General features: G+C 44.9%; 1 protein-coding gene, 1 long non-coding RNA gene and 2 pseudogenes across 2 annotated transcripts; 2 read left to right on the top strand and 2 right to left on the bottom strand.

The window, feature by feature from the left end:
• The first annotated feature begins 1,564 nt into the window (after nucleotides 1–1,564).
• On the top strand, nucleotides 1,565–4,132 carry LOC121760970 (putative late blight resistance protein homolog R1A-10). Its single transcript, XM_042156552.1, has 2 exons — nucleotides 1,565–1,703; nucleotides 1,805–4,132. The coding sequence occupies exons 1-2, from the start codon at nucleotides 1,701–1,703 to the stop codon at nucleotides 4,130–4,132; spliced, it is 2,331 nt and encodes a 776-aa protein (XP_042012486.1). The 5' UTR covers nucleotides 1,565–1,700.
• Nucleotides 4,133–5,395: 1,263 nt separating this feature from the next.
• On the top strand, nucleotides 5,396–5,783 carry LOC121761719. The gene is made up of 2 exons (XR_006042082.1): nucleotides 5,396–5,446; nucleotides 5,525–5,783. It is a non-coding gene; the product is annotated as an uncharacterized LOC121761719 (long non-coding RNA).
• Nucleotides 5,784–5,894: 111 nt separating this feature from the next.
• Nucleotides 5,895–7,553, bottom strand: LOC121760969 (annotated as a pseudogene).
• Nucleotides 7,554–7,905: 352 nt separating this feature from the next.
• LOC121760968 lies at nucleotides 7,906–11,266 on the bottom strand (annotated as a pseudogene).
• Between the last annotated feature and the right edge of the window lie 8,894 nt (nucleotides 11,267–20,160).

Here is a 20,160-nt window from a genome sequence, read left to right as displayed (position 1 = left end):
GGCCTGTTGAACGTTTTCACGAAGGTTGGCCACTTCGGGTAGATGCCGTCGACAAGATAGTACCTCATTTTATACCGCCGGTTGTTAGCGATGAAGTTGATGGCCGGCGCTTTACCATCCAAAACTTCGGCGAAGAGGTCGGATTGGTTGAGCACCTTGACGTCGTTGTTCGATCCGGGGACCCCAAAATACGCATGCCAAATCCATAGCCGGTAGTCGGCAACGACCTCGAGTATAACGGTGGGGTGGGTGCCTTTGTGACCGCTCGTGTATGACCCCCCCATGCCACATGACAATTCTTCCATTGCCAATGCATGCAATTGACGTTGCCAAGCATCCCGGGGAATCCGTGCACTTCTTCGTGAAGTCGGAGCAGAAACTGACAATCTGCCGTGCTTGGCTTCCGGAGAAATTCGTCGGTGAAGGCTGCCCGGATGCCTTTGCAGAAGTTTATCAAACACATTCTCCCAGTGCTTTCCCCAATGTGCAGGTATTCGTTGAACACATCCGTTATTTGTCCAATAGCAAGCTGACGGATTGCTGCAGTACATTTCTGCAGCGTCGTGTGACTGAGAAGGCCAACGGCGTCGAACCTTTCTTGGAAGAACTCTTCCCGGGCTGCCAATGTATTTGCGATTTGCATAAATAGCCGTTTCCGCATGCGGAAATGGCGACGGAAGTAGGTCTCTCCCCCGGGTTGTCACAAAAGTAGTCGCGTACCAACCTTGCGGTGGCTTCCTCCCGGTTACGATGGATGTAAGTCCGGGGTCACCTTTGAGGCGCCGCGGCTTCCTCCTCTTCCCGACGTCAATCTTCTGCTAGCGATTCTTCCATTATTCGACGCATGTGCTCAAATTGATCCATGAATGGATTAAATTTGGGAGAAGAATAATGTTTTGAGATGAAGAATGTAGAGTGTTTGAGTGAGAATATAGAGTTTTTTTGGTAGATTAATTTGTGGGAATGATTTGATATTTATAGAAGTGATTGGAGGCTTAAAAAAAATAAAAAATTTGTAAAAAATGGCTATAAACGGCTAGTATAATTTTGGGATGATTTTTTTATTTTTCGAATTTTTTCTGAATTTAAAAAAAAAATAAAAAATACATTTTCAACGGAAATAAACGACGCCCACTCACGGGCCCGTGAGTGGGCGTCACGGACGAACCGCAGCTCGCCACGTCGCTGTGGTGAGATAGCTCGCCGAGTGTCTCTCCGCGACGAGTTACGGGACTAGATGAGGACGGGCTGGGGACGAGACGGAGCTCGCAACTCTGTCTGCCTGCCGTCTCGTCTCTCCAAGACGAGATAAAGATCACAACGAGACGCGTTGCGGATGCCCTAATAATAGGCCTTCCATTGACTTTAAAAAGGCCCCCAACTTGCTTGAATAAATTAAAAAAAAATAGGAATGACATTTTATTTTATGTTGAATATTTACATTTCAGTAGGAAAATCTAAGCCGTTGGACTAAGATGCGTATGGTCAAGATTGCAGGACAATAAAGTTGATATGGACTAAAGCATTAATCTGATCGATGTTAATCTTTCAAGTAGTATGACGAACCGTAGGCATGTGATTTCAGATACCATCAATAAATTTGTTTGGTAGACTGGAAGAAAGACTTTTGCAGGAAATAGGTGAATAGCAGGAGCAACAGCCACCACTTCACCACCATTCCACCACTACCATGACAACTTATGGTGCAATTCTTTCTCTCAAGAATACAATTAACAATATTCTCCGTTGTTCTCGTTTTAGCCTTGTTGGTCGCTCTCAACAAATTATAAAACTTGTGCACCAGAAGTTGGAGCCACTGCAAACAATTGTGAATAGCTTGGAATACACTAGTCCAAGCAGGAGTCGGAAAAAGGTGAATGCTTTGGATAGGAGAGTTAAAGAGGCAATATGGAAATTTGAAGACTCTTTGGAATCCCTTATCACTCAACACATTCCTGAAACAGATATAGTCTCCATTGATCTGCAGAGTCTGCTAAATGATGCAAATTCCTTGATCCAGAAGCTCAAGGTTATGGAGAAGGAGTACAGTTATGAAGTAGATAATATGCCTCAAGACGGACCTATTTCCTCAATAATCGGTTTCCATGGAACCAACTCGAAGATGATTGGATTATCAGACCAATTCAAACAACTCAAAAGAGATCTTATAACTGCTGGATCTGGCAGCTGGATTCATTTCCATGCACTTTATGGCACGGCAGGCGTTGGGAAGACCGCTCTTGCTATGAAAATCTACGAAGATCCAGAAATTCAGAGCAAATATGAGTGTCGCGCGTGGGTCACCGTAGGCAGAGTACCTCCTCAACCGATGACTCCAATTTCACAAGGCATTCTTGCTCAGTTGTGTGGAATTGATGAAGAAATAGGTGAGTGCTTGGAAGAAAGATTGCATGGCAAGAATTGCCTCATCGTGTTGGACGACGTTTGGGAGACACGTAGATGGAATTTATCGGAAGATATATTAACAAACATCAACACTGGAGGAGGAGGTATTCAAATCTTGCTTACTAGTCGACATCAAAAATTGATGAGCGGTCTGAGATATAAGATAGATTTATCACGCGGGATGAGTATTAAATCTTGGTATGAGGTGCGGTTTTTGAACGAAGAAGAAAGTATGGAGCTACTGTGTGAGAAGGTGTTTGGTGATGAGGGTTGCCCTCCTCAACTCCACAAACTTGCCACCAAAATTTCCAAGCTTTGTGAAGGTCTCCCTCTCTTGATACTCAATGTTGCTCACATCCTATCGGAATCCGAGCACAATAGAGATCCATTCTACTGGAATGAAGTAGCAGAAATGAAAAATTCAGTCTTCAAGGATGCATATAATGAAATATCAAAGGTACTTTTACCAAGTTACCACTACTTGCCTGAACGTCTTAAAATGCCTTTTCTGTTTATCGGTGTTTTCGCTCAAGATTATTACACCCCCATTTCCAAGATCACCCTTATGCTCAAAGCTGAGGGGTTGTGGGATAATTGGGATTGTTTGAGAGAGCTAGCTATCGATTATAGTCTTGTTTTATGTAGCATGAAGAGCGTGAATAAAAATGATACTAAGAAGTATATTGGTGAGTATAAAACTTGTCGGCTTCATTCTTCATGGCGGCACGTGTGTAGAGAAGAAGCTAGCAAGTACAAGTTTTATCATGTCTTAAATAAGTTGATCGATGCCAAAGAAGAAAGTCTAAAAGGTCAGCGTGGATTGTGTCTTGAAAATAACATTTTATTCAGTATCAGAGAGTTTTGCAACTCGGTGAGATCGAACTGCGCATTCTCTACCCGTTCTCTCCTTTTCTATGGTCCTTACCACCAATATCCAATTCCTATAGATGTCAGTTTCATGTTGCTAAGGGAAATAGATGCTCTTCAATTGCGTTTCTATACCTTCCCAACGGAAATTCTGTCACTAGTTCAACTAAAGTACCTTGCTCTAACTTGCAACGGAGAAGTACCTGCAACTATATCAAAACTTTTCAACCTCCGAGCCTTGATTATCCATCCTCATCTGAATATTATATGTTGTGAATCTCCATCATATGTACCAATACAAATATGGGATATGCATGAGTTAGAGCATATTGAGATATTGGGAAAGAGTCTTGGAGCTCCATCTCATGTTGCTGCTTATTTGAAAAATCTGAAAACACTTGTAGGTGTGAATGCTAGCATTTGTACTGTATTGGAGCTCTCCACAAGGATTCCCAACATAAGGAAATTAGGAATACAGATTGAGCTAACGCCTTATGACGACCATAACAACCTATTGAGCTGTTTTGATTGTATTTCATCACTTGAAAGTTTGAAGACACTCAAATTAAGTATCACAAATCCTGTAGTCAATCATGGTAATGTTTTCTTGGTGACTCGTGAGTCACTGAAGTTTCCACAAGGTTTGAAAAAGTTACATATGAGTGGCATGGGTTTTTCCCTGGGAATATATGGATGTTATTGGCTCTTTGCCATTCTTCGAGTGCTCAAATTGCGTTCCTACGCCTTTCAAGGGTCACACTGGGAAGCACAAGATGGAAGTTTTAGGAGTCTTCAGTTTCTTCTAATTGAAGAAAGTGACTTGGTGCAATGGGAAACCGGGATACGGAAGCTTCTCTAGGCTTAAATACCTAAGCATGAAACATTGCTACAAACTAAAAAAGATCCACGGGTCTCCTTTTCTAAACCAACATGGACGTACAATAGAGATTGAATTGGAGGACTGCAATCCTTTAGCTTTGACTTGGGCTGTCCAATTACGACCAAGTATTGGTTCTACGCTTCGTGTAATTGCCTTTTCTTCATTTTACAAGAAACCAACAACTTTCAAATCTGAAAGGTTAGTCCTCCAACTAAATCAAATAATATGTCTTATTCATAATATATATTTCAGATAAGTGTGAGTTTTAGGTTGCTATGACTTTCGAATTTATGTATTAATTTTCAGGTACGGAGGCGATATCATAGTTCAGCAACGAAGGTGAGAGACCATGTTTTCTATCTGCATGTTCAAATTCAGTCTTTGTATTATTGGTTGTTACATGAACTTACAAATTGTGACTTACTTCGGATTTTTGGGTATTATAAGTTGAGTTAATTATACAGAACCAAAGTTGTTATCAGTTTAATTGGACTGGAAGTATTAGTCCTTTAGTTTGTCTTTCAAGGCCAGCAATCTTTTTTTTGTGTTATCCATGATTTCACTTTTTTTTTAGCTCACAAAGTAATTTCAATACATATATAGTAGTTGTTTTGCATTGTTTGCATGATACATGTAATTTCAATACTGTTGGATTCACCACTGAAAACATATAAATTATTGTTTCTTGTTTAATACAGAATTTTATACAGTAGAGTTGCCGATGATGATATTGAAGAAATTATTGACTGCGCGATGCAGGTATTATACATGTTAATGTTGTGAAGCGATTAAGAGAGTAGAAGCTTTGTGATCTTCTTTAGTGTAAACTTGTAACTTGTGATTTTGGGTTGGTTTTTATGTCTAAATGAGTGGCAGTATTTTGCCATAAAATCATATAAAATCACAAGGAGAGAAGAGAGAGAGAGAGGGATAGAGAGTGTTGTGGTGTTTCTTGAAATATGTAGATATATCTACTATAGTAGATGCTCTTGTTTGTTTTATATTGTAGAATGTGGTTTGTTATTTTGCTGCTGTGTTTAGTTGTTTGGGCAGACAGAGTGTTGAAGAAGATGATGAATGTACATATCATCATGAGGATGTAACGGAAGAGGATTATACTGAAGAAATTTCAGATCAAATGATGGTATTCTATACTAATTTCATGCTGTGTTTGTTTGTTTGGGCAGAGATTTGAAGAAGATGGCAGTCTTATGCCGAAGCACCAACGACAAGGAGCGTGTGGGGTCCATATGGACATTATTTGATGCTGTATTTGGTTGTTTGGGCTTCAAGGTATTTTGCAACATTATACTATGATTCTTAGTGGTTGAAAGTGAACAAAAGTGATGTAATCCACTTTTGATTTGGCAGGAGACCTCTTTGAGGCGTTGAGTCTGCTGATACAGAGTGTTACACCTGAATTTTCTCAACAAATTCAGCAACTTCAGTGATTTCTTGGTATTTGGTTCGATTTCCAATAAATGAATCATCTTTGTGTTGTATTATTTGGTTGTCACATGAACTGAAGTATTGCAACTTATGTTGGTTTCTTTTGTGGATTAGAAGTTGAGAGGATTATGCATTTGACTATTATTATAGGTTGAATTTGATTCAAAGTATTGGCTTGTTATATGAATGGACATTTTTGTCAAGGAGAGTGTCCCTTCCCTTTTAAACATGGATCACGGGTTTGAAGGTGAAGAACACTACAAATTTCGGAAAGCCATTGCAATGGCTTAACCATGGAGTCATTAGGGTCTCGTACTTCTCGAACGCCATTCATCAAGAGCGGAGAACTTAGCCCAAACGACTTAACCTCGGCCTTCTTGTGGTCCGGAGAGTCTACTCTTGGTGATGGTGATCTTGGTCTTCTGACCTGTACTCTTGTCCTCTGCAGAGACATTTAAGATCCCATTGGCATCCATGTCGAAGCTGACAGTGACCTGAGGAACGCCCCTCGGAGCGGGAGGGATCCCAGAGATCTTGGAACTTCCCAAGCAAGTTGTTCGCCCTCGTCCTCATTCTCTTCACCTTCGTACACCTGAATCAACATTCCACGCTGGTTCTCCGAGTGAGTCGAGAAAACCTGTTCCTTCCTTGAGGGAATGGAGGTGTTCCTTGGGATCAAAACCGTCATGACGCCTCCAGCGGTTTTCACACCAAGAGAGAGAGGAGTGGCGTCGAGAAGCAATAGGTCTTGAACCCTCCCGTCACCCTCAGCCGCTCAAAATCGCAGCTTGGACAGCAGCACCATACGCAACTGCCTCGACCGGGTTGATGCTCTTGCAAAGCTCCTTCCCGTTGAAGAACTCCTGCAGCAACTGCTGAACTTTGGGGATTCTCGTGGATCCTACGACGAGGACGACATCGTGAACGGAGCTCTTGTCAATCTTGGCATCCCTCAGGCATTTCTCCACCGCGCTCCATGCACTTCCTGAAGAGGTCCATGTTGAGTTCCTCGAACCAAGCACGGGTGACGGGGGCGTAGAAATCGATTCCCTCGTAGAGAGAGTCGATCTCGATGGTGGTTTCAGCAGCAAACGAAAGAGTCCTCTTCGCCCTCTCAACAGGCTGTCCTCAACCTTCTCAGGGCCTTCGGGTTGCCACTGATGTCCCTGTTCTTCATCTTCAACTCGTGAACGAAGTGATTGATCATTCTGTTGTCGAAGTCCTCGCCACCAAGGTGAGTGTCGCCAGCGGTGGCACTCACCTCGAAGATAACCCTCGTCCAACGCGAGAAGAGAGACATCAAAAGTACTACCTCCAAGATCAAAGATTAACACATGCTTCACGCTCGTCGTCCTCCTGTCAAGAATCATAAGCAATGGCAGCAGCAGTAGGCTCTTTGATGAGGCCGCATCACGTTGAGGCCAGCAATGAGTCCAGCATCGTTGGTGGCTTGACTCTGGGAATCGTTGAAGTAAGCTGGAACAGCGATGACGACATGCCTCACTGCTGTGCCAAGGTATGTCTCGGCGATCTCCCTCATTTTCATCAAAACCATAGATGAAATCTCCTTGGCAGCAAAGTGCTTCTCCTCACCCTTGTTCGTTAACACTGATCATCGGCTTGTCATCGGGTCCGGAGAAAACCTTGAATGGCCACAACTTCATGTCCTCTCTGAACACATGAATCGGTAAACCGCCTTCCAATCAACCTCTTAGCATCTGAGAAATAATCAAAACAAGAATGATCTATCTTCCAGTCACAAGGAAGACCAATTCTCTATCATAGAATAGTGTTATAAATCAAACCTATGGCTTATAACAGAGCAACTACTTCCGTCGCCACCACCAACTTTGTTCTTTCCATCACCACGAGCGACTTCAACAGTTCCTTTGCCACCACCAATTCTCAGATGTGAAGAATCACAGTTTTCGCATGTCCACCACAACCACATTCTCAACCACCAATGATCGGATGAAATACCATTTATCTATTCTTCTCTCTTGGTTTTGTAATACTACATAATTGCACCTCTCTACTGAAATTTGCAAGTTGCTCATCATATATATTATATCACCATTGAACCATTCCGCGACCAACTCGCAGGAAGAATCAAATTTGAAGAAGATGAATGCTTTGGATGGAAGAATCAATTTGAAGACTCATTGGAATCCCTTCCCACTCAAAACATTTCTTCGCAACTTGAAACGCTTACAGAGATAGTCTTCCATTGATCTTATCAGCAGGAGCTTTATAAGGCGATCTTCTCATCCTTCACGGTGTTCCTCATGTTTTAGGCTCACTTCTTAGCCCTCGACCTTCTTGTTTTTGGACTTGGTGATGGTGACCCTGTTATTCCGGCCGGTACTCTGGTCCTTAGCAGAGACATTTAAGATACCATCGGCATCAATGTCAAAGCACACAGTGATCTGAGGAACCCCCTTCGGAGCAGGAGGGATCCCGGAGAGCTTAAACTTTCCAAGCAAGTTGTTCTCCCTTGCCCTCGTCCTCTCACCTTCGTATACCTGAATCAAAATACTAGTCTGGTTGTCTGAGTAAGTCGAGAACACCTGTTCCTTCTTCGTGGGAATAAGCGTGTTCCTTGGGATCAAAACAGTCATCACACCTCCAGCAGTTTTCAAACCAAGAGAGATAGGAGTGGAGTCAAGAAGCAATAGTTCTTGAACCTTCTCGCCACTCAAATCGCTGCTTGGACAGCAGCACCATAAGCAATTGCCTCAACCGGGTTGGTGGTCTTGCAGAGCTCCTTCCCGTTGAAGAACTCCTGCAACAACTGCTGAACTTTGGGGATTCTCGTGGATCCCCCGACAAGGACGACTTCGTGCACAGAGCTCTTGTCAATCTTGGCATCCCTCAGGCACTTCTCCACCGGAATCCATAAACTTCCTGAAGAGGTCCATGTTTAGTTCCTCGAACCAAGCACGAGTGATGGGGGCATAAAAATCAATTCCCTCATAGAGACAGTCGATCTCAATGGTGGTTTCAGGAGCAAACGAAAGAGTCCTCTTCGTCCTCTCACAGGCTGTCCTCAACCTTCTCAGGGCCTTCGGGTTACCTCTGATGTCCTTGTTCTTCATCTTCAACTCATGAACGAAGTGATCGATCATTCTGTTGTTGAAGTCCTCACCACCGTGGTGACACTCACCTCAAAGACACCCTCCTCTAACACGAGCAGAGAGACATCAAAAGTACCACCTCCAAGATTAAAGATTAACACATTCTTCGCAACAACGCTTGTTATCTTGTCAAGACCATAAGCAATGGCAGCAGCAGTAGGCTCTTTGACGAGACGCATCACATTGAGGCCGGCGATGACTCCAGCATCCTTGGTGGCTTGATGCTGGAATCGTTGAAGTAAGCCGGAACAGTGATGACAGCATTCTTCACCGGTGAACCAAGGTACGCCTCCGCAATCTCCCTCATTTTGATCAAAACCATGGATGAATCTCCTCAGCAGCAAAGTGCTTCTCCTCACCCTTGTAGTTAACACTGATCATCGGCTTGTCATCAAATCCAGAGAAAACCTTGAACGGCCACAGCTTCATATCCCTCTGAACACATGAATCACTAAACAGCCTTCCCAATCAACCTCTTAGCATCTGAGAAATAATCACTAAACAGACTGACTAAAACATTATCCCCAGTCCAAAACTACTCCAATCCAACCAGAAACAATAAATCAGATTGATGATGTGGCGAATTTTTGATGGGAATAAATGCAAGTAATAAATGATCACAACACGGAAGAAAATTCGTGGTTCGATTTACTGAGGTAATCTACGTCCACGGGAAGAAAAGAGGGCAAATTTGTATTGCTTGGTCTCGCTTACAGATTATAATACTGATTGCTATAAGATTCAGGATCTAGAGGGCTTAACCACTGGTCTATCTGATCTAAGTTCTATTTATACATTCGAACTAAGATCGTGGTTTGCGCCCTGGTAGTGGGTTGATAACTGCTTAATACCACTAAATAGATCGTGGGTTGTAATGGAGGTCGTGGAGATCCTGCATGGGTCCACTATCTCCTTGTTCGGTCGAATACTGAGACCGAACTGCTGAATTTTGCCGATCAGCTTTTGCCGATCTGAGAGTTGAGCTCGATTGGTCGGCTTTTACCGAGCTATAGGCTGTGACCGGACTCTTTGGTTGTGCCGAACTGATATCAGTTTGCCGATCTGAGAGTTGAGCTCGATTGGTCGACTTTTACCGAGCTATAGGCTATGACCGAACTCTTTGGTCATGCCGAACTGATACTCTTTCTTGGGTTTTGGGCTGATGGGCCGTCACTGTTATTGGGCTCGCAACTAGGGTTTAGTTGTTTAGTTCGTACCCCATCACCACCCCCCCCGAAAAGCGAAGTGAATCACTTCGGCATTTTGGATAAATGTAAGGGGGAGGCTGACGTCAGGGGACGTGCCATGCACGTGTCTGCATTAAATGTGACAGTAAATCCGGCCGTTGAATCCAGAAAAAGTGGGATTTGAAACGACGCGACGGATTTGAAATGCCTTTGCGAATCCGATAAATATTTCCTTTCTTCATCATTGGAAACACTTTTGCGATTATTTCTTCTGTATTCTCTCCCTTTTTCGAAAAATTTTCATTCCGCTTCTTCAAGACTTTCTTCAGACTTTCGACCATCAGAGAGTAAGAATCATGTCTTCTTCTTCTGAATCTGTTTTCTGAATCAGGTAGCGGTAGGAAGGGGGGTAAGGGGTCTTCTGGCCGGAAGAAGTCCGGGGAGAAGACGGTAGAATATTTTCCGAGCATTTGAGTAAGGATACTGTGATTATCCTTACACGGAAAATATTTTCTACCTAGGGTTTAGTGGTAATTCCTACGACCTCATAGGGCTGATTCGCCGCCGGAGGGTTACGCCACCGTTTACGAAGCCTGCTTGGAATGCGGGCCTTCGTTTCCCTCTTCTCCCCCTGCCTTTGTAGAGCTTCTTGATTTTTTTCAACTCCCTTTAGGTCAAGGTGACTCCGAATTCTTGGAGGCACTTATCGGCCTTTGCTGCCGAACTGCGTAGATTAGGAAAGATCTGTCTCTGAGGGCAATCCTTAATTCTTTCAGTTTAAGAGGAAGGGATCCTGGTTTTACTTGATCCCTTTACAGCCCTTTAGAGCCTTTTGTAAAACCAAATGGCCGAAATGGCAAAATCGTTTCTTTTTTTACAATAGGACAGCGGCTCCGGGCTTTCCCTGGAGAGGGCCGAAGTCCGTAATTCCTCATCCTCGGTTAGAACCGTTGAACGAGCTCGAGGGCGAGCTCAATAAGATTCCTATGATTATGAAACAGTACTCGGAATCTGAGCTCGTCAAGGGTGACTTCGTGTTCGATATCTCGTCTTCGGACGAAGAGACTGAGGGTGAGGATTTCTTTTTTATGCTTTACTGCTTTAACGACGAAGACTAACCTTGTTTTCTTGCTTTTTGGCAGTGAACATGCTAAACAAGCTCGGTCGCAAATCCTCCGAATCTAATGATCCGGAGAGACAGAAAGCCACCGGCTCGGCGTCTGATGCCGAGAAGAATCCGAAAAGCAGAAGACCTCTTCTTCGGATCCAAAAAAGCCGGAGTCGACTTCGGCAAAGGGGAAGGGGAAGAGTTCAGAAACCCCAAGAGCGCCGGAGAAAGACATTGTCTTGGCGGCCCTTCGGAACATGTCTGTGAGCCTTTTGCATGGCCAACGGACTTTGTAGAGGTGAATTCTCTTCTTGATTTTCTGGCCTTTCCTTTTTTTCCTATATTTTTTGTGGGCCCCTCTGTTGACTTTTTCCTTTTTCCATTTTCAGAGGAACAATATGCCTCTCCAAGCTCGTCGCCGTTGAACTCTCCAAAGCGTCCAACGATTATGCTGAGATGCAGAGGAAGTTGAATGCTGCTCGTCACCAGGCCGAACAGGCTCGGGCAGACTTTGAGAAGGCAAGGGCCGCTAGGATCTCGGCTCAGGATGAAGCTCAGCGTGCCAAAAACCAGCTCATCATCCAGAGAGAGCAATCTAAACAGAGGGAGGCTGCCGCCGTGGTTGCTCAGGGGGAGGCTCTCCGTGTTTTCGCGGAGAAACTCTTTTTGAGCAATCAATTTTCGGCCTTTATCGGTGATCTGCTGAAATTGATGACCGATAACGCTGAGCAGGGACCCGAAGTCGTCCTGCCGCTGTATGGCCGAGAGATTTCAGCTCGTCTCCAGAGTCTGCCGCTCCTTGAGGAGCTTGCTTCTTCCTCGGTCCTGCTCTCTGCTGAAAGAGTCCGTAACTGCCGCGCTGACCGGACGAGAACATGGAGGCCATCTTTGCCTCCTTGGGACCTGTTTCACCCGCTTCAATCTTTAACGAAGAGGGTGGGCAGGAAAACGAGGCGGCAAGGAGACCGAGCAGACGGATCAGCAGGCCGGCGACGGGCATGCCGAGCAGGAGGTGCAGCAGATCGGCGATGGGGGCACCGAGCAGGCTGGAGGGAGTAGGGAGGCCGAGGCTGAAGCCGAAGTAGACAAGGAGAAGGAGGCTGAAACCCACAGAGGAGCCGGAGACGAAACTGGCGGAGTATGATTTCGTCTCCCTTCTCTTAGTTTAGTTTCTTTCTCTCCTTGTAAAATGGCCTTGAAGCCCTCCTTGTGTAAAAAAATTTTTCTTGTGAATGAAAAAATTCTTCTTTCTACACTCGTGTCTTCTTTATAGCTTTTCGTAATCTCTTTTACTCCTGTTGGGGTTTACTGCCTGCTCGGTAAACTGAAATGCCGAACTGACATAGCTGCCTTGTATTCTTCAACTCTAAGGAGCTGGAGGTACTTCACTGGAAGCGGCTATACTCTTCGGCTTTAACGAAGCTGAGAAAAAAGCCATAGATGACCAGGTGAAGTATGACGAACTCTTGGCTCGGTAGTGGAGCTGGAGTCCAACAATAAGGACTTAAAGTCCATAAAGAAAGATCTGGATGCCGAGCTGAACACTGTCATCGCTGAGAGGACTGCATATGAGGATTTCATCTGGGCGGGCGCGGGGGAATGACCTATATCTGAAGTTCAGAATCAAGTTGATGAACTGTGGGAGGAGCTTCATGTACTCCGGAAGAACAATGCGCTGGAGAGCTCGGCTTGCCAACAAGTTGTGAAGTCATTGCGGCGCTTGGCTTCTCGGTACGACATCATTCTTTCCCGGCGTCCCTCAATTGAGAGATTCCTTAGGCGTTTCCCACCAACAGATGCTCACACTCCAACTCAAACCTCTAATCCACTTGCTCAAGATTCTACTCCAAACCAACAACGGACTCAGGATGAACCGGAAGGAACGTCAAGACGAGAACGTACTCCAAGTCAGCAACGGACTCCGGAGCAACCGGAAATGTCAAGACGAGAACGCCCTGAAGTTCGTAGAGGAGTTGTGATTATGAGTGAGCAAGATCAGCGGATGCTTCGTGAAGAGACTCTTCGCCGCCGAGGTGCTAGAACTCCCGGACTCAGGGAAGGGGCGGTAGGTCGATAGAGCATCTCGTCGACCTACTTATTCTTCAACTGTTCGGAACACCCGAACTCAGCATCATGAGGATTTTTTGGATAGGTGGCTCAACTTTAGCAACCGTGGACAGTAGAATAGTCCTTTGTAATGGTGTAACGCCTCTCGTAGGGCAGCGAAATTTGTATGCCGAACAAGACTTTAATAAATGAAATTTTTTCATTTCGCTTCTATCACTGCGTATTTACAGTTCAGCGATTTTTTATTTCATTTATTGTACTCGTCCGCGGTCTTATGAAGAAAACTCTTCTTTGGCCGGACTCGTCCTCAGTCTTATGAAGAAAACTCTTCTTTGACCGGACTCGTCTTCGGTCTTATGAAGAAAACTCTTCTTTGACCGGACTCGTCTTCGGTCTTATGAAGTAAATTCTTCTTTGACCGGACTCGTCCTTGGTCTTATGAAGTAAACTCTTCTTTGACCGGACTTAGTTTGTGTCCTTATTTGGCGATTTTATCGCTTGGATTGGACTTTCCTTTGTGTCCTAATTTGGCGAGTTTTATCGCTTGGATTGGACTTTCCTTTTGTGTCCTAATTTGGCGAGTTTTTATCGCTTGGATTGGACTTTCCCTGGTTGACCGAAGTGGTTTTCGGCTTATTGCAGTCCGTTTCAGACGAACTGCTTGTTTCTTAAGCTGAATTGTGGTCTTGTATCTTCCTTAGAAGCTTGGACTCACAATTGTCTTTAATACATGATCTAAAAGGGGATCAGCCTTTAAAGATCAATATACCTCAGTAATATTTATAAGAGACAAAACGCACATAGAGGACTAAACGCACATAAAGACAAATAAAAAAGACGAAAAGATTTTAAACTTTTATAAAACGACCAGCATAAAGGACAAATAGAAACATGAAAGCACATATCCCTAGGACCGAAACTAGATACAAGACTGACCGGACCTTGTCTCTTACAAATGGAACTTCTTGAGGTTGGAAATATGCCATGTTCGGGGTACTTGTTCTCCTGACATGTGAGTCAATTTATAAGACCCTTTTCCCAGGACTTCTGACACCCGATACGGACCTCCCATGTGGGTTCAAGTTTGCCCAGCTTTTCTGCTCGGCTTACTTCATTGTTTCTCAATACGAGATCTCCCACTTGAAACTGCAGCTTTTTCACCCTTTGGTTATAATACCGGGTTACTTGCTCCTTGTACTTGGCTGCTTTTATGCAGGCCAGTTCTCTTCTTTCTTCGGCAAGATCTAGTTCGGCTCTCAGTCGTCATCATTCAGTTCTGTTGAGAAATTGAGTGTTCGGGGGCTGGGTATGCCGATCTCAACCGGAAATTACGGCTTCAGTGCCGTACACTAGACTGTACGGAGTTTCACCGTTGGAGGTTTTTGGTGTAGTTCGGTAAGACCATAGGACTTGAGGAAGATTTTCTACCCATTGTCCTTTGGCTTGTTCTAACCGAGCTTTTAATCCTTTCACCAAAATACGGTTTGTTACTTCCGTTTGTCCGTTTGCTTGTGGGTGAGAGACCGAAGTGAACCGCTGTTGAATATTCAACTCTTGGCACCAATTCTTGAATGTCTTGTCGGTGAACTGAGTCCCATTATCCGAAATGAGGATATGGGGTATGCCAAATCGGCAAACTATGTTCTTCCAAACAAAATCCAATGCCTTCGAGCTCGTTATCGTAGCTAATGGTTCAGCCTCCACCCACTTTGTGAAGTAGTCCACGGCAACGATCAAGAATTTCATTTGCCGAGGAGCTTGTGGTAGTGGTCCTACTATGTCTATGCCCCATTGCATAAAAGGCCAAGGGCTTTGCATAGCACATAGATCGGTCTGCGGCATCCTTGGGATATTTGCATGGATTTGGCACTTCGTACATTTCTTAACGAGCTGTACTGCTTCTTGTACCAAGTTGGCCAATAATATCCCCATCTCAGAACTTTTTTAGCTAAAGCTCTAGCTCCGATGTGGCTGCCGCACGATCCTTCATGAACTTCTCTAAGGATGTAGTCCGTCTCTTCTGGTCCTACACATCGCAATAACGGTTGAAGGTAGGACTTTCTATATAGGACTCCTTCATGAAGTTCATACCGAAGTGCTCGGCATGTGATTTTCCGAGCTTCTCTCTTATCCTCGGGCAGTTGTCCTTGATCTAGATACTTTGATATTGGCGTCATCCAGTTCGGCGAGCTGGTTACTGAAAGTACCTCAGCATCATCAATGCTTCTGTGCGGTAATTCCTCCACTTTTGAGCTCGGATATGAGGCTAACTTGCTTAAAGTATCTGCTCGGCCATTTTCCGCTCTGGGAATGCGGATTATCCGAAAATAAGAGAAACTTCGGCTAATGCTTTGCGCTTTGTCCAAGTATTTTTTCATCCTTTCATCTCGGGCTTCACTTGTACCCAACATGTGATTCACTATGACTTGTGAATCACAATGGATTTTGAGAGATTTGATAAATAGACTTTGCGCTAACCGAAGTCCGGCAAGAAGGGCTTCGTATTCGGCTTCGTTATTAGTGGTTGGGAATAAGAACCGAAGTGAATAAGTTACCTCGTGTCCGTCGGGAGCGATAAGTAGAATACCAGCTCCACTTCCCGTCTTATTCGAAGCTCCATCTACGAATCCAATCCAACAGTCCGGCGGCTCTACTTCGGGTTCCTGGGGCTGTGTTGGTTCATCATTGGTAGGGCTTTTCTGTTCGGCAATAATAGGGATTGCTTGATCGAACTTTGCCTCTACCAGAAAATCTGCCAAGGCTTGTCCCTTGATGGCTTTCCGAGGTAGATATTCTATTGAATGTTCTCCCAACTCTATGGCCCACTTGGCAATTCTGCCTGATGCTTCAGGCTTAGTCAAAACTTGCCGAAGTGGAAGATCGGTTAAGACGCATACCTTGTGAGCATAGAAATATGGCCGCAGTCTCCTTGCTGCATTTACTAATGCCAGAGCAATTTTTTCCAGAGGTTGATACCTTGTTTCGGGACCTCTTAATGCTCGGCTTGTAAAGTAGATAGGACGCTGCTTTAGGCCTTCTTCTCGTACAAGTACCGCGCTAATGGTTTGATCTGATGCCGCTAAATATAAGAATATCACTTCGGCATCTGTTGGAGCAGAGAGAATAGGGAGTTCGGCTAAATAACTTTTGAGTTCGTCAAAAGCCTTTTTCTGTTCGGCTCCCCACTCAAACTTTGGTGCCTTCTTCAAAACATTGAAGAACGGCAGTTGCTTTTCGGCTGCTTGGGAAGGAATCTATTCAGTGCGGCTAGACATCCAGTTAGCCTTTGCACATCATGTATGGACTTCGGCATTGCCATGTTCTGAACAACTTGAACCTTAGGGGATTTGCCTTGAGTCCGTCCTTTGAAACCCAACAACCCAGAAAGAACTTTCCCGAATCTACCAAAAAGGTACATTTTTGGGGATTGAGTTTGAGGTTGGCTTTTTTGAGCACGTCGAGAGTTGATTTGAGATTGTCTTCGTAATCCGAAGTGCTTCTACTTTTAACAACTATGTCGTCAACATACACTTCAACCTCTTTTCCGATCAGGTGCCGAAATAGCTTGTCTACCATCCTTTGATATGTGGCTCCGGCATTCTTTAAACCGAATGGCATCTTTTTATAAGCAAAAATGCCGAAGTCAGTAATGAAAGCCGTTTTTGAAGCATCATTCTCATCCATTAAAACTTGGTGGTATCCTTTATACAAATCAAGAAAACAGAAAATTTCGAAGCCTATCAAAGCTTCTACTTTTTTATCTATGTTCGGAAGGGGATAGCAATCTTTAGGACAGTGCTTATTTAGATCGGTAAAATCTATGCACATCCGCCATCCTCTCTTTTTTCTTGATCATCACAGGATTGGCCACCCAAGAAGGATATTTTACTTCGAATAATACATCCGCTTTCAGTAATTGGCGGACTTCGTCATGGATGACTTGATTTCTTTCTGCCGCAAAGAGTCTTTGCTTCTGTTTTATAGGCCGGACTGAGGATCAATATTTAACCGATGTGTAATTACCTCGGAAGACACTCCGGTCATGTCCAACGGAGACCACGCAAAGACATCTTTGTACTCTTTGAGGAGCTGGATGGTCTTTTCCCGGAGCAGAGGTGTTCCGCGAAACCGATCTTGACCGTTCTGGATGGATCATCTTCGTATAACTGAACTGTCATCGAGTTCGCGGCTCCGGTGTGACTTCGGTCATTTCGCCTGCCTCTGACTCCGGCTGCTGTGATTGCTATGCTTGATGGTGCCGATCTGATTGCTCGGCACTTTTAAGCGCAATCTGCAAACATTCTTTTGCTCTCTTTTGATCACCTCGGATGACTGCAATCCCTCCTTTAGTGGGGATCTTGATTGTGAGGTGATAAGTAGAGCAAATGGCCCGAACTGTGTTGAGCCAGTCTCTTCCCAGGATGATGTTATACGGGGACCGAGCTTTTACCACAAAAAACTCGATCATCGTACTGGAGCTAGTAGGCGCTCTTCCCACCGTAATCGGAAGGCTGATAGTACCTTCAGGGCGGGTGTCTTCCTGGGCGAAACTTTTCAGAGGAAGTGGGGCCGGACTGAGCCGAGCTGGATCCACTTCCAGTTTATCAAAACATTCTTTAAAAAGAATGCTAACCGACGCTCCTGTATCCACAAACACTCTGTGGATCAGTTTGTTTGCCACTCCGGCTTGAATGACAATCGCGTCTTGATGAGGAGAAATGGCCGGGACGGGATCTGCATCTGAAAACGTGATTACTTCCTCCTTCTTCAGCCTTTTATGCATAGGCTCCTCTCGATTGACGCCTCTGCGTTCTGCTTTAGAGACGACTTAGTCTTCCCGGCTGGGAGAGCGTCAATAGTCTGGATTACTCCGTCATATTGCGGCTCGTCATCGTCTTCGGGATCCTGTTGCCTTTTAGGATCCTGAGGAGCGCAGTTCGCACCTCTCTGTTTCTTATTCTTTTCGGCAGCTTGCTTTGGTATTTTTTTAACGTCCCTGCTTTCACAAGAACATCAATACCTGCTGCCAAATTTCGGCACTCCTCGGTATCGTGACCGTGGTCTTGATGGAAGGAGCAGTACGTATCCTGACTTCGGCGCGTGGCTGATTTCGTCATCCGCTTTGGTTTTTCGAACATATCAGAATGCAGTTCGAAAATTTCCGCTCTCGACTTGTTCAATGGTACGAACTGAGCGGGCGGTTTCTCAAGATCGAGACGTGGTCCCAATCTTTGTACCGGTGCCCTTTGAATTCTTTCAAAAGGAGTTCGGCGAGGAAGCCCCTGATCGCTATGATCGGGCTTCTTTTTGTCTCCTCTGGATGAGCTGTCTAAAGACCGTTTTCGACGGTCTGCCTCATCGGCACGAGAAAACTGGTCCGCAATGTCCACATCTCTTGAGCTGTTTGCGGACTGCACTCAACGAGCTTTCTGTAGAGAGCTCCGGGCAGAATTCCATTTTGGAATGCCGAAATGACAAGTAGATCATTGAGATCATCTACTTGTAGGCATTCCTTGTGGAATCTCGTCATGAAGTCGCTAATTTTTCATCGCGACCTTGACGTATAGAAAGCAGCTGAGCCGAAGTGATTCGGGCTTCCGCTTTCTGGAAGAATCTCCTGTGAAAAGCATCCATTAGATCTCTGTAAGATCTAATGCTCCTTGAGGGAGGCTGTCAAACCACCTTCTTGCGTTCCCGATAAGCAGCTCGGGAAACAGCTTACACATGTGAACCTCATTGAGACCTTGGTTCGCCATATTATACTGATAGCGTCCCAGGAAATCATGAGGATCCACTAACCCGTCATAAGTCATTGACGGAGTTCGGTAATTCTGTGGCAATGGAGTTCGGTGATATCATCCGAAAATGGAGTCTTCAGCGCTCCATACATGGCGAATCCGACATCTCTTCGGTATGGTGGAGATGGAGTTCTCCTGTGATTTCGGTACCGAGGAGGAGAAGGAACATGTCGGTGGTGAGGATTCTTTCTCCTGGAAGATACGACACTACTGCGGTAGTGACTTTCATGTCTGGAGGGGGAGGGAGAATCCGCCGTTCTTCTTCCGGCTTCTGGCTCTTTTGCAGGAATGTTAAGAACTCATCCTGCTTCTCAGCCAAGAAGAACTTGACAGCCTCATTCAAAGCGAGCTGCTGGGGAGGCTCGGTGCGATGACTTTGGAGTGGTTTGTTCTTTCACCGTGAGAACTGGAGGCAGATTTCTCCCGAGGCTGTTTTCCAGACCTACGGGCTGGACTAGCTTCCTCACGTTCATCACGGACGGAAGTATGGGTATTATGTGATCTGGTATGCATTTTTTTGGTGGAAGAGGATCAAAAACTCGCTTTTATCACAGTTTTGGTTCTCTGTTTCCCACAGACGGCGCCAGTGATGATGTGGCGAATTTTTGATGGGAATAAAGTGCAAGTAATAAATGATCACAACACGGAAAATTACGTGGTTCGATTTACTGAGGTAAATCTACGTCCACGGGGAAGAAGAGAGGGCAAATTTGTATTGCTTGGTCTCGCTTACAGATTACAATACTGATTTGCTATAAGATTCAGGATCTAGAGAGCTTAACCCTGGTCTATCTGATCTAGTTCTATTTATACATTCGAACTAAGATCGTGGTTTGCAGCCCTGGTAGTGGGGTTGATAACTGCTTAATACCACTAAATAGATCGTGGGTGTAATGGAGGTCGTGGAGATCCTGCATGGGTCCACTATCTCCTTGTTCGGTCGAATACTGAGACGAACTGCTGAACTTTGCCGATCAGCTTTGCCGATCTGAGAGTTGAGCTCGATTGGCGGCTTTTACCGAGCTATAGGCTGTGACCGGACTCTTTGGTTGTGCCGAACTGAATAGCTTTTGCCGATCTGAGAGTTGAGCTCGATTGGTCGACTTTTACCGAGCTTTAGGCTGTGACCGAACTCTTTGGTCATGCCGAACTGATACTCTTTCTTGGGTTTTGGGCTGATGGGCCGTCACTGTTATTGGGCTCGCAACTAGGGTTAGTTGTTTAGTTCGTACCCCATCACGATCAACAACAATCAAATGCAGAT

This window comes from Salvia splendens, chromosome 13 (assembly GCF_004379255.2).
Source record: "Salvia splendens isolate huo1 chromosome 13, SspV2, whole genome shotgun sequence".
Lineage (NCBI taxonomy): Eukaryota > Viridiplantae > Streptophyta > Magnoliopsida > Lamiales > Lamiaceae > Salvia > Salvia splendens.
This window is presented reverse-complemented; position numbering and strand designations above follow the sequence as displayed.